The sequence below is a fragment of the Squalius cephalus genome (genome assembly GCF_949319135.1).
Source record: "Squalius cephalus genome assembly, chromosome: 19".
Classification (NCBI taxonomy): Eukaryota; Metazoa; Chordata; class Actinopteri; order Cypriniformes; family Leuciscidae; genus Squalius; species Squalius cephalus.
The window spans coordinates 26,323,137-26,338,265 of NC_137140.1; the positions used below are offsets into that span (position 1 = coordinate 26,323,137).

General features: G+C 37.4%; 1 protein-coding gene across 1 annotated transcript; it reads left to right on the forward strand.

Moving 5' to 3' along the window:
• The first annotated feature begins 1,890 nt into the window (after positions 1-1,890).
• cpn1 (carboxypeptidase N, polypeptide 1) lies at positions 1,891-13,704 on the forward strand. Its single transcript, XM_079850688.1, has 9 exons — positions 1,891-2,393; positions 5,407-5,603; positions 6,245-6,400; positions 8,863-9,039; positions 9,703-9,814; positions 10,457-10,596; positions 11,496-11,595; positions 11,680-11,798; positions 11,896-13,704. The coding sequence occupies exons 1-9, from the start codon at positions 2,159-2,161 to the stop codon at positions 12,010-12,012; spliced, it is 1,353 nt and encodes a 450-aa protein (XP_079706814.1). The 5' UTR covers positions 1,891-2,158; the 3' UTR covers positions 12,013-13,704.
• Positions 13,705-15,129: the final 1,425 nt, after the last annotated feature.

The window sequence follows — 15,129 nt, forward strand, 5'->3', positions numbered from 1 at the left end:
CTAGCAATAGTAAACACAAAGTTGGCATGAAACGAAAGTTGTGAGCACCCTTTCTTCCCTATTATAACGTATCTATTTAGTGAAACAGCTTCTCTAAAGAGAAAAAATTTAGGACAGGACTTGATTTTGTCCCTCAGTAATTGATTGGATCGCATTTGTTAATTACTGTGATCTCATGTGAGTGACAGGTTGCTAGAAGGGCAGGATTATTGTCCCGCCCTCACGGCGATGCACACATCATCAGAGAAGAGATGTTGGGAATACAGCCCAGGCTCATTAGAAAAACGTACCTGTGGCAACATTTTTGCAAAACGCAAAATACGTTGGGCGAAAGTGAAATGTCAAGTGAATGTCGCTAAAAGCGTGTTTAATTTTTTCTGGAACAGATGAATTTGAATATGGCAACGTTTTATTACGTTGGAGCTTGTACGTATCACTGCAGTTCTGAATTTAAATGTCCGGCGATTGGCACTAAAAGCTTAATGCTCCGTTTTAAAATAGCGTATACTTACACTAAACCCTAAACCACCCGATAGTGTTAACAAAAGCTAATGTGACATAAAAATGCAATCGTAACCATAACAATCTTGTCTTTGAGCTCTTTTATCATGACTCGTCTTTCACGGGATTCGTATCCGAGCTCTTCGCATCACAAGTACAATTCTGTACCAGTAAAGCTACCAAACAAGCTTAGCACATCAGTAAAACCGAACATATGGAGCTGGTTAAGTGATGCAAACTCTGAAATATATTCGTTTACAAATCATGCACTATGGTAAAAAAAGAAAATTGAGGTCATAACATAATTGTGCATGGAGCCGTGTGAAAACAAGTCTTTATTCATCTATAATCTGCCCCTGTAATCATAAATGTGTGTGAAAACGATCAAAAGTGCTTGCTGTTTTACTAGTGTTCATTTGTTGCCACAGGTAAGTTTTTCCAGTGAGCCTGTGTTGCGGGAAGATAATGAATTAAAAAAATAGTGATGTGCATGCATAAATAATTTCTTATGTTCTTACGCCAGTTTTGATTTCATGGTGACTTTTAACTTCCCCTTCTTCTTGCAGTGATATCTCTTCTCTGATGACACATTTTTCGGCGTGATGGCGGGACAACCTGTCACTCACATGAGATTACAGCAATAGCAAACCACCATCCAGCCATCCAACATCCAAACCATCCAACAATCCAATCAATTCTCGATGGACAAAATCAAGTCTCACCCTACATTTTTTTTCTTGTTCAAGAAGCCGTTTCACATACATTACAATAGGAAAGAAAAGCCTATCACAACTTCCGTTTCATGCAGACTTTAAGCCAAATGGCTAGTCTGGCAACAGCAAGGGTAGTCCGTAATGACACAAACACATGGGCAATTGAGTAAACAGCCTGCTTGTTCGGTCAACGCAAAAGGTGTTACGTTTCCACGCGTGGTGTTATTGAGAATGAATATAAAATCAGTAACAAAGCAACAACTGCAGTACTAACATTCAGGTTATAGTGAGTGTGACGGACAGCAGCTCCTGGGGTTTATAGTAGAGGTGATGGGAGGAGGGCCTCAGGGGGCCAGTTCCACAGTGCTCATTTGAAACCTTTGGTCCCCCATGGTCTGTTTTCCCAGAATGCCCTGTAGAAGCATTAACCTCTCAGGCTCAGAGTGTGTTTACTCTGAGTTAATGAATGAGCTAGTGTTGGAGCGAAAGTGGGAGAGTAAATGCTAATCACATCCCTTTCCCCAAAAATAAAGCCTCCATTTCACCCCTTTCCTGTTTGCTTTTATTCCTCTTTAGTTAAATCATCAGTAATCATGCTTTCAAAAGCTAGTCAGAGACTAACCGCAGGTCATAGCACTGAAAAACACAAGAGGGGGAGGTTTGGTGTGTGAGGAGCGTAAAGCCAAAGTTGAGGTGTCATATGTGATGTCAACTCTCACATCTCCAACAATGCCAAATGAGTAAACACACACAAATGGTATGGGTGAGGGAATCAGAAGAGAGAGAGAGAGAGAGAGAGAGAGAGAAAGGAGGGGCCGTCCTTACTTGCTCTTCTAAGCGGGAGTGAGAGGAGGTCCAGAGGGAGGAGGCAAACGGGGAGAGCAGGATTGAGAAAGAGAGCGAGGAAAAGAAGTGGCGCTCTGTTTGCGGAGCAGTCTGGGACCATGCTGTCAGGCAGCTCTCTGATCTGGATTGGGGCGCTGCTTCTGGGGCTCGAGGCTTCGTTGACCGGGGCGTCTGACTTCCAGCACCATGGATATGAGGAGATGGTGAGAGCTCTTTTTGCTGTCCAAAGCGAATGCCCCTACATCACCCGCATCTACAGCATCGGTCGCAGCGTGGAGGGACGGCACCTATATGTCCTGGAGTTCACTGATAATCCTGGCATCCATGAAGCATGTGAGTCTTTTCTTTACTCTTGTACCAAGGCATTAAATTCCACACATATAGCTCAAGAAAACTCTTGCAAGTTGTTCCTACTGAGGCTGTAAGGCTGCCAGAGCTGCCAGCCCAAAGTATGCAATCAAACCCAAATTATTGCTTGCTTAATTTGGGTTTGATTGCATAATTTGGGCTGTTTTCTGAGATAAGCCTTGAAATCAAGCTTTGACTGGTCATTCATGAGTTTGTCTGGCCAGCCAATGTTGACCGTCAATTTGATTTATCTTGTTGCTCCTCAAACACTCAGATACAGTAAATTGCATTTAAGAATGGACAGTAATGGGTTTAAGGGGGAGTATGTGCCTGGAGATGTGGTGTGTTAAATGTTGCAGACAGGAGCAAACACCGGTCTTGTTGTTAATCTAAAACAAAAACATTCCCACTGGAATGAAAAATCGGAATGTTTAATAGCTCAATTGTTTTCCCTAAAAACAGAGAGCAAATGGACACTTCTGCTTCTCAGATGATTCTATTGAGAACAAGAGCTCATTAATCTTGCATGTGTCTCTTCTAGAGTTCCAGAAGAGAACAATATCTTAAACTTACCTTAGATTGGCCAAGATACCAAAGTTTAGGAATCCAAAATTACTTATCAAAGATGAAAACAAATGATCTAGTTTATGCTTTGTAAGCCAACCACTGTCTCAATTTACAAGGAATTTCAGGAGAAACATCTGATACTTCATAAAAAGATGATTCAGAACTCCAATGTATCTTTTGAAATATGAAAGAACAGCTGCTGAGCAGTAACATTTCTCTCTTTGTTTCAGTCTGTAGACCTTGTTCCTTTGTTCAGTCAAATTCAAAACACTTTCAGCTCTGCTACTGCAAGTAGTTAAGATCCATCAACAAAAGAAGTTAATAAATCAGCTTTTGAAAGCAAATACATTTTTGCCATCAGATGTTCTCTCCAAAAATAATTTTCGCCTTGGTTTCCTGCACAAATATCTAAACATTCTTAAATCAAGATGTATTTACTTGAAAAGCAAAATTACTTAAGATTTTACGTTTTCAGTAACACTTTAGCTTAGGGTTCAGTTCAGCTGTTACCGTATTCTACATTCCCAATCCTTCCCAATTCCTAAACATAACAACTACCTTACTAACTATTAATAAGCAGTAATTAGGAGTTTGAGGCAAAAGTAGAAGTTTATAGTTAGTTAATAGTGAGAATTGGACCCTAATCTAAAGTGTGACCAAGTTTTCCTTTCTGAAAAATCTATCAAAAATAAGTGAGTTCATGCTTAAAACAAGAAAAAATAATCTGAGGTCAGAAAAATAAAATTAATTCAAAGCGAAAACAAAATAATTTTATGACCCCACTGGCAGATTTTTCTTCTTCTCATTTTAAGCATAAAGTCACTTAATTTTAAGCAATTTTTCAAAAAACAAAACTTAATATTTTAACTAATTTTGCTTTTCAAGTAAATGTATCTTGATTTAAGAATGTTTAGATATTTGTACTAGAAACAAGACAAAAATACTGAGTAAGAAAATCCTTTTTTTGCAGTGTAAAAATCTGCTTCTCTTGGCAATATGCGTACAAAGGTAAAACCTCTGAGAGAATTGCAGGATGTATACATGTTCCACACAGTACAAAAACAGGAACCGATACAGCAGAGTGGGCAAAGTCCTTGTGACCACCTGACCCTTAAGATTTTTAAACAATGTCCATGCGTTAATGTCAAGGCCACCCATTTTGTGACTCTTTGAGCAGTGGCACAGCACAGTTAATTTAATTATTTGGTGATTAATTGGAAGACCGTGCCTGATAAGTCTGCCTGCACACAGTGGCTAATTAGATTTGCAATCTCGCCATCACTCACTTCCGCATCAAAAAAGAACAAACGGAAATCTGCTGGTACTTGTTAGAGGAGATAATTGTGAATAATGAGCTGACAACTGGCTGTGAGACAGGAATTTCGATGAGAGTGGCCTGCTGTGCTGTTAAACCCTCAAAAAGCTTTTGTAGGAGGAAAATGATGAATTTTAATTCATTCATATTTAATACGAGCATTTACAGTGTCAGCTTACTCAACCGCATGCCACATACAGTGATGGAAAAGTGAATTTGTTTTAAAGGGATGGTTAACCTAGAAATGAAACTTCAGTCATCATTTACTCACCCTCATGTCGCTCAATTTTCTGTGACTAAATATGGTGTGTTTTTCATACAAAGATATTATATGTGACCCTGGATCACAAAACCAGTCATAAGTAGCACGGGTATACTTGTGGCAATAGCCATCAATACATTGTATGGGTCAAAATTATCGATTTTTCTTTTTTGCCAAAAATCATTAGGATATTAAGTAAAGATCATGTTCCATGAAGATATTTTGTAAATTTTCTACCTTAAATATATAAAACATTTATTTTTGTGAGTGAATGCAGCACAATCGCGAACATAAATGGAAAACTTAAAAAGCAATCTTCTCAATGTTTAGATTTTTTTGCACCCTCGGATTCCAGATTTCCAAATAGTTGTATCTCAGCCAAATACTGTCCTATCCTAACAAACCATACATCAATGGAAAGCTTATTTATTAATGTATAAATCTCAATTTCAAAAAATTGACCCATGTGACTGGTTTTGTGGTCCAGGGTCACATATGGCTTTAGAAGACTTGGAATGTAATGGATAAATTGTATGAACTTCTTTTATATGGTGCTTTTTGGAGCCATTCCCTTTCATTGTCTTAAAAAATGTACATTTCTCCTATTGTGTTCCACAAAAGAAAGTCATGGATCAACATGAGGGTGAGTAAATGATCGCAAAATATCTAGTAGGCAATCCTTGCAGTACCTTTAGAGCTTCATATCGCATATTAGGTCTTAATTCATACAGTTGCTGCTTCTGAATTGCTACATATGCATGCATAGAGAGCTTGTTGCTTGCATGCTATTCACGGATGTGACCCTATGACCTCATGACTTCCTGACTGGCGGTCACCTGACCTGTGTTTTTCAGTGGAGCCAGAGTTCAAGTACGTTGGGAACATGCACGGGAACGAAGTGCTCGGCAGGGAGCTGCTCATCTACTTGGCCCAGTTCCTGTGCGAGGAATACCGGGCAGGAAACGAGCGAATCACGCGCCTCATCCACGACACACGGATCCACATCCTTCCTTCCATGAACCCGGATGGATATGAGGTGGCTGCCAGGCAGGTATACAGCCCTTAGTAGCTAATCTACATTGCAAAACAAGTATACTAAAACGCCACAGCTCAAAATCCGTGACCAACAGAGCGTGGTGTGAATGTGAGCATGCATATACACTTATTTCTTCAGTGTGGCAGCTGTGGTGTGGGAGTGTTGTAAGTCTCTGGTGGCCTCTAGTTTGTTATTTAGGAATCAGTCACATCCCAGAGTGCATTGCTCGCTTTCTTTTGAGACTAATTACACCAGAAGAACTCACAAAATACATACAGTATTTTTTTCTGGAACAGAGTCCATACACCTACAGCGTTCACACATCTAGAGTGCAAAATTATAGTAATACAGACTCTTTCTTGATCTTTGAGACTAATTATATGTCCAGCAGTAAATGGAGGCTGAATGTGGCCACACACACCCAGTTATCAAGCGTCTCAATGGACCAGACAAGAACTAGCAAAGGAAACTATACCTCAGCATCAGACAGGATCTATTTAACATGCTCTAACTCGCTTACACAACACACACAAGCACAATAAACTACTTGAGGTATACATTTCACACCTGACATACTGAGAATGTTAAAAGGCGATATCCTTCCCAAAACGGTACTTAAAGAATAGGTAATGATGTGCTCTTTATCCGATTTACAGGGTCCAGAATTCAACGGCTACTTAGTGGGACGTGGAAACGCAAAGGAGGTAGACCTGAACCGCAACTTCCCAGACCTGAATGCTCTTATGTACTACTACGAGAAGCACAACGGCCAAAACCACCACCTGCCACTGCCAGACAACTGGGAATTACAGGTGATCATCAATCAGTGTCACATACACCTCTATAGGAGAGGAGACAATAGCTTCCATCCAAAGTTGCGAATTTAACTTGTGCGCAAAATTCGAATATCGCATAAAACATTTGCGAATAAAGCGTCGTTTCCATCCAGTGAGCCGAAGAGGACAAAATCGTCACTTCCTGATAAACTGCTGCTAAAATATCACTTAGAAAAGTAGGAAAGACAGTTCTGGAAGGGAATTATACTGAAGCACTTTGACGACAGACTTCTGAATGACCAAAACAGCATTTGCAACAAGATTTTTCCGCTGATTTTTCCAGTTATGTCGTCCCATCACGCAAACTCACATGATTATTTGATGCGCATTGTTTGAAGCTTGTGTAGCGGTTTGGAAGTGCTGAAAGATGTTGAGATAGACAATATAAGATCCTCTTTGATAGGGTAACGATATATTTGTATATATGCTAACCATTTATGTGCACTACTGTTCAAAAGTTTGGGGTCAGTAAGATTTTTTTTTTTTTTTTTTTTAAGTAATTAATAATTGTATTCAGCAAGGATGTGTTAAATTGATGAAAAGTGACAGTAAAAACATTTGTAATGTTACAAAAGATTATTATTTCACGTATATGCTGTTCTTTTGAACTTTCTGTTTATAATAGAAACCTGAACCAAAATGCATCACGCTTTCCACAAAAATATTGAGCATCATAACTGTTTTCTGATAATAATAAGAAATGTTACTTAAGCACCAAATCAGCATTAGAATGATTTCTGAAGGATCATGTGACACTGAAGACTGAAGAAACGATGCTGAAAATTCAGCTTTGACATCACAAGAATAAATTACATTTTAAAATATATTAAAATAGAAAACAGTTATTTTAAATTGCAATAATATTTCACAATATTACTGTTTTTACTGCATCTCTGATCAAATAAATGCAGTTTTGGTAAGCATTAAAGACATAAAAAAATATATCCAAACTTTTGAACAGTAGTGTGTATATTTTGAGATTTATTTACCTAAAGCGACTCAGGGTTCATGTTCAGAACCCGTTCCATTTGAATAAAATACAAGAACTGAAAAAAATAAAAAATTCATTGCTTATACAAACATGAAACGTGGTGAATGAATCACAGATTCATATATCTGTGGATATCTGATATCTGTTATATCCCAGATTCAGATATAACGTTCTGCTGGCCTGCCCATGACATGGGCGTTACTAACATTATGTTCTACCAACTGAGCTACAGGATCTGTATATGTTTTCATGGGGTGACCTTTCTAATGTACAAACAATCTTGTATACATAGACATCACATAGATAAATCCCTGTTCCAATCTTAAGTAAAATACAGGATAGTGCCAGTTTCCTGCATTGCAAAGAAAAACTTTTTTGTTTTTACAGTTGGACAGCTCACTTAAGCTCTCCATTAGTCTGTTAGTAACCCACCCAGCTCTCGTTCTGCCGGTCTGCTCTCTATCAATCGCCAACAGGCCCACCTTTCACAAAATAGAGAGCCTTGGCTTGTGTAAATGGACTTTTTTAGCTTGTACTGCTGTTAGTCTTCATCATGAGCTCTGGATATTTTGATTAGCCTTTCACAACCTGCTGAGTAATATAAAGTAAATCTCATCTGTGTGTATCCATGCCATCCATCATGATTTGAGAATGTTACAAAGAACATATTGTGCTAGATGGAAGCAGGAACATCTGACCTTTAGCACAAAGTAGTTTACTTACTAGAAATAGAATATTACACATTTCTTCTTGATTTTATGTAATAAAATGAAAGAATTCCCAGATTTTTTGGAAGAGCTCACTAGAATAATACAAACCATTTAAACAGCTCTTTCCAGGAACATCTATGTATTTTCCTTACTCTAAAATGAGAACTCCGGCTTTGGAGAAGTATGTTCACTGGCAGCCACACGTCCCTCAGGATAACAACAGAAGAACTGCAGTCGGAGGAATATGACAAGTTCCAATCATTTCTCTGTGAGTCAAGAGCTGTCACTCTCACATCAAATCCCACTCGTGACCCTCTGACCCTAGTGTGGGTTTTGCACTACACAGACCTAAGCAGGGTGAAAAACATCTGTGTGAGTTCACAGCATGAAACCTGACTCTTCAATGACAGCTGGGGCCAAAGGGACGCTTGGTTGTGTATATATACAGATCCATGCATAATAAATACACAGTCTCTTCAAAACAGAGCACGAACGGGATCAATAACCCAGCAGCCATCTCTAAGGAGCCAACTGGACTGATTTTACTTAATGCAACAGGGTCAGGTGGAGGTTTATTATCCCTTCACCTCTAGTACCACAGGTCAGATCTCTCAGATAGCAGAGTTGAAGGAATATTCCAAAAAGGCTGCAAGAACGTTGCTGGAGCGTCATGGCACAAAAACTCAAAACAAAGGCTGAAATCTGAATGTTTTTCCCTGTATTTTTGGATCTTGCAGGTTGAGCCGGAGACTTTAGCAGTGATAAAATGGATGCAGAATTATAACTTCGTTCTGTCTGCTAACCTCCACGGTGGAGCTGTAGTTGCCAATTACCCCTTTGATAAGTCTCGCGAGCCCCGGATAAGAGGCAAAACAACATACTCGGCTACCTCTGATGATAAAATATTTCGAAAGGTATGTTGTGTTTTTTTCGTTATTTGTGTGATTTTTTCTACTTTAAAAAAAGTTTAATGTCCACATGCAATTGTAGGCCATTTGTAAGCTTATATCTCTTTAAAAAAAGTGTAAACACTGTGTTTCTGTGGCACTATCAAATCATTTTACAAATGGCAGATGGGTGGAGTTTGGAATGTTTTAAATCATTCTTTTTTTTTTGCAATTCCGTATGGTGTCACTTCTCTGCGGAAAAAACAACAACACTTAAACTAACCTAAGCTGACTTGCTAGTCTAAGCAGGTTTACGATGGCCTTATCTGCCTAGACTAGTCATCTAATTTTTTTCTTTAAGACTTGTCATAACTTATCTTAGTTGCATAAAAGTAGATTTGCCTTTACTAACTGCTATTGGTCAGATTAGATCTATACAGAGACTTCCATCCTGGCCAAGAGCACAAACCCTACTAAAACAAGACAAAAGACCAGCCTGATCAGGCTGGAAGTTAAATTTAGACAAGCAAACCAAGCTGGTTTAAGTCTTGTTGTTGTTGTTTTTTCTCAAGGCAGAGGAATTGCACAGAAATCACACACTTCACCTAATGAAGAGCTGTCCATTGTTTTTCCCAATTCCTTGGTGAATATTTACAGATTTGTGTGTTTTTGTATTGTGTGTGTGTGTAGCTGGCAAAGACGTACTCCTATGCCCACAGCTGGATGCATAAGGGCTGGAACTGCGGCGATTACTTTGATGAAGGAATCACAAATGGAGCCAGCTGGTACTCTCTATCTAAGGGTGGGTTATATTTTACATACCACGGTTCTCATTCAATTACTTCAACAAGGCTTGTGGTTTTGTCTCATCTAAATGCCTTGTAATTTAGCTGAAATTTGGAAATTACAAGCACTTTTATCTTTAAGGACATGTGATTGTGTTCTAGTTTAGAGCTTTTCACTAGTGCAAGCACCAGTGTAATTCCACCAGTGAAATTAACTTCTTTAAGGGTCAATTTTCGAATTGATTTTCAAATACATTTTTAGGTCGTCTTTGCTGTTGGTCATATATTTCCCTAAAATTACTTTTGCAAAAAAAAAAAAAAAAAACAGTAAAGGAAACCAATACACAAGCAGAAAATGGTCATGAATGAGCATGTGAATAGTTTCCCTTAAACACATACAAAAATTCTTCCTCCTTTTTTTTTTTTTTTGTGCACACGTGGAAGTGTTTCTTATACAGTATGTGTGCATTTTTTCTTGCAAATATAACTTTAGAAGCTCTATATAAAATAAAAAAAAACTAACAAAAATGGTTGATTAAAAAAAAGTGAATATTTGGAATATGTGGGGCATCTTTTCCACTTTTGGTGGGTTTTTTTGTGCTGTACGTACTACATTTTAATGTGCGATTAAGAAGAATTATTCCTCAATATTTCTGAAGGGATGCAGGACTTCAACTACCTCCACACAAACTGCTTTGAGATCACTCTGGAGCTCAGCTGTGATAAGTTTCCTCCAGCGACGGCTCTCGCCAGCGAGTGGCTAGCCAACAGAGAGGCTCTGGTGTCCTATATGGAGCAGGTGAGGAACTTTCCTTCTCGCATTTGACTGTTTTACTGCTTTAGTTTCAGCTCTGTATGCCTGTAATGAAACAAGTAGAAGTTCAAACTCTGCAGTCAGAACATGTAGAAATGGAATTGGAGAGCAAACGGGTAAAAAGGGGGCCAGTATTCTAGCAGACACAGGTAAGAAAGACAAATTGGTTCACTATGGCACCAGCAGGTAATGAACCTGTCCCCAGATACTTATAATGTGAAATTGATATGAACCTTCAGGGGTCACGTTGTGAGTTCAGGTAACATTACACTGCTTTCTAGCACATTTAAAGTAATGGATGGAATCGGTTTACCACTTTGAGTGCAGTGCCTGACCATAACGAAAGCTTAACCCTTGAGCTGTGCTGGAAATCCTTTACCTAATTTGGTGTTCCCAGTCAAAAATGACCAGCCTTTTAAATTGCTTGTTATTCTCTCATTATGCTATTTTTTCACCAAATATTAGATTCAATCTTTTTTGAAAAAAAAAAAAAAAGGTTTTCTTTCAATAAGCACAGGTTTGGAATTTCTGGAACTGATTAATCGTAGGCTTCATTGATCTGAGCATATGCACATACAGTATGCATGAAAAAAGTTCACTCAAGCTTATTCACCTAAAAAAAAAAAAAAACGGTGGTGCAAAAGCTCAGATCAATGAAGCCTACGATCAATCAGATCCAAAAAGACATGCAAATTTCAGGAAAATATGAAGTTGTTATAGCCTGTGTAAGCAAAGTCAGCAGGTTTAGTAAGTTTTAGTCAAATGCGAAAACGTTTACTAGCACTTTCGGAAAAAAATGACCAACATGACAATACAACAAACATGTTGGACAAACAATACAAAATGAGGGTGGGTTGACATTGTGACTCTCTCCTGTCCTCCAGGTACACCATGGGATAAAAGGCATGGTTTATGATGAGAACAACAACCCAATTAGCAATGCAGTGATCTCAGTGGCAGGTGTAAACCACGATATCACCTGCGGTGAGTGTTGTTCTACATTAAAAGCTGATTTTGTAGTATGTATAAGTTTGAATACTTCATTTCATGTGTCTGATGCTGTCTCAGGGACTGATGGAGACTACTTCCGTCTGCTCTTGCCGGGCACCTACACAGTGACGGCTTCTGCACTAGGTTACCAACCCTTTACCAGCATTGTGACAGTGGGACCGGCTGAAGCTGTACAGGTGATAAACAATACACTGATACACTATTCTTTATTGATTTTATTTGTATTTTTTTTACAATAACAAACTAACATATCGTATTTGTTCTTCTTCCCAGTTGCATTTCTATTTGAAAGTTCAACCAAAAGGGACAAACTTGAACGTGAAAGCTTATGCCAACAAGAAGGGCACATCGACGGCTAAGATTCCTCCCACCAACCTTGGCCCAAGATAAAGAGGAAGGTCTCTTCTCTCAAAACAGACAAAACACGTCTTTACTTTATAAACTGAAGAACAATAAAGGGAAACATGGACTCTCACTGTGACAAATCTCACCTTCCTATGTCAGGTTCTTTGTTGTTTGTATAGATGCATAAAAGTGTGAGAAATCCATATTTTGCTCTCATGTTCTCGTGGAGCTTAAATATATACAGGTATGTATGTTATATAATGGCTTTGATTAAAAGAACAGGAAGAAGTAGGTAATGTAAACAAAATATATTTCTCTTTTTATGAGAAAATAGTTATAGATTAATGAAGACATTTAGATGGACTGTTACTGGAAATTGTGTCCGAATATGATCAGAAATCAGTTTAAGATTAATTATCTTCTATGTGGATAAAAATAAAATAAACATTTTATCATTTAAAATGAACTAAGGTTGTTTATCTTTCTATTCTTTGGGCAGTTATTGTTGTTTTTAAGACATGTTTAAAATACCATCTTGGTGCATGTGTGAATATTTGTAAAAATGTATTGAAATTTTCATAAAGGTACTGTAAATACTCTTCAACTAGTTTATCACATGGATATACCTTTTCTTCTAATGATCTTTACATGTAAATATGTGATGTTTGATTAAACCAGGCATATTTTAGTTCGCATTTGGATGCAAACAACAAAGATTTACTGAAAGGATCTGTGGACATAAACTCTAATTTAAAGTGAATATCATATAAAGCGGTTCGGGTCAAGTCAAGTCACCCTCATTTATATAGCGCTTTTAACAATATGGACTGTTTCAAAGCAGCTTTACAGTGATAATAGGAAATTAAAGTAACAGAGCTTGTTTTGGTTCAGGTGAAGTTCTTTGCTTAAATTAGAACAGCATGTGCATAAGGTTGTATAGTTGGCCATAAATACATAAAAGACTTGAGAGCTTTTTCTACAACTATGTAAATCGCTTCATAGGCTGAGAAATTATCTTATGAGTAATGCATACAAGTCTTAAATACAAGGGGGCTTAAAGACCCCTTAAGAATGTGAATGTCTTCATTTTTGATTCTAGTTGCCCAGATATGTTGGAATTCCTTATTTTTTCCCTGAAGCAATCCTGTCTGCATTGCTCAAAGCTTGCATACAGCATTTTCAAATCAGCAATCATTTTTATTTAATATATCCGGTGCATATTTAAGAAAAGATCTTATTCTTATTAAATTCTCCACAATGTCTAACTTTGGTATAGCTTAGATGGAAGCACACTCATGTTTATCGAACCTAAAGGAACACTAGGTGTCAGTGCTGTAGCGATATGGTCAGACCACTGCTATTTCTCTACTGAAAAGTGTTGAATATAATAGAAAGCAATTCTAAAAACATCAGAAAACACAGTAACATTACATACATTAAGTGGGTCTTCGATATGTCCAACTCCAACTTCCTTCAATAGGAAATACATCAACAAAACAAGGAAACTGTGCTTATCAAACTTTTTCTTGGGCTCTTTAAAACCTGTAGCTTAAAAAAGTACATAAACTATAATTTAGTATTTTAATTCCAGAAAATGTATTAACTATTTCAGGATGGTATTCTTCAATAGTACAAAAACATTAAAAGACAGACAGACTGAATATGTATTATTATGTATTTTTAATTCCAGAGTGAATGTTCCAATAAAATGATCCATCAACAATACTGTAAACATTTAAAGATTTGTATTCCTGTGTTCTTCCTGGTTATCACACACAAATAGAATAACAATGCCCTCTGAATAACAGGAAAAAGGAAAATGTACTCCAGGAATGTTATGTCCAGGAAAGGATTAGAAGGCTCTGCAGCTGGAAAATATGAGCAATACTTAAAGGGGTGGTTGATTATGAATTCACTTTTCTAACTTTAGTTAGTGTGTAATGTTGCTGTTTGAGCATACAACATCTGCAAAGTTACGACGCTCAACGTTCAAAGCAAAGGGAGATATATTCTTTTAAAGAAATTGCTTTTTAAGGACTACAACAAACGGCTGGTAGGGACTGCACGACATTCCCAAGAAGTCCTCGCTGCAGCCTGTAGCACGATGACGTAGTTGGATGATCCAATACGTATTGGATGGGGAGGTTCGGATCATTTTGCTGACTCACTTGTTCGATCTCGTTCATCAAAATGAATGAATCTTTTTTCGAGTCATTTCATTTCGTTCATTTAAGGGGCTTTAAATGTTATACTTTTAACTGGCAAATTCCCCGAACACATCCACCTACGCAATCTTGATCATATTCTGAATTAAGAAATCATTATAATGCAGTCAAAAATAATTTACAGGGATCATAAATAATTACTTTACCTTCCGAGTCTTTCGTTCATTTGTCACGTTCATGAACATAATTCGCATGCGCTGGTCTTAAGTGAGATTATGTTCTAACCTGTGTAGTAGTAGTAGCCTACTGATAAATAGTAATAAGTAATTATTGATGAATAAGTAATTATTTACATAAATGTGATGCTTTCCTAGTTTCTCTCTACATACATGCAAAATAGTTCATTTTACAACATTTTAAATCACATGATTTTAAACCTAATGCGTGTATACAGAACATTTTAAAATAAAGCCATTTTATTTTATTCAGGTCATATTTGCTGTTGAGTGAAAGCAAAAATGAGTCAAGTAATTGTCTCTGTAATTTTAATCATAGAGGTATAGGCCTACAATACAATACGGTCTGTAAACAACTTAAAATACCAGTAGGCTACACATTCAAGGGAAAATGCAAAAATAATAACAGCATCAAGAAACTAAATCTTGTCAGAAAAAAAAAGTGCTTAATGATATTTTGCCTGGTAAGAGTTCCTTCTTTAATGGCTATACTAATTTTTCCACAGTGCTCTGTACATAAGGTCCCTTAAAATACGGAATCGTCCTGTATTTACAAGTAAGATGATGCGTCCCGTATCAAATCAATAAGGGACGGGATTTGTCCCGTATTTTTCATTAGGCCCACACATAGTTGAATAAAAACATAAGGACTTTGCAGTATGGATAATACTAATAGCAAATATAAAAATATCAATTTCACAATAAGTAGTAGAGAAGCTCATTGCATGATTGCATTTTAGCTTCTTTGTTTCTATAGCGAC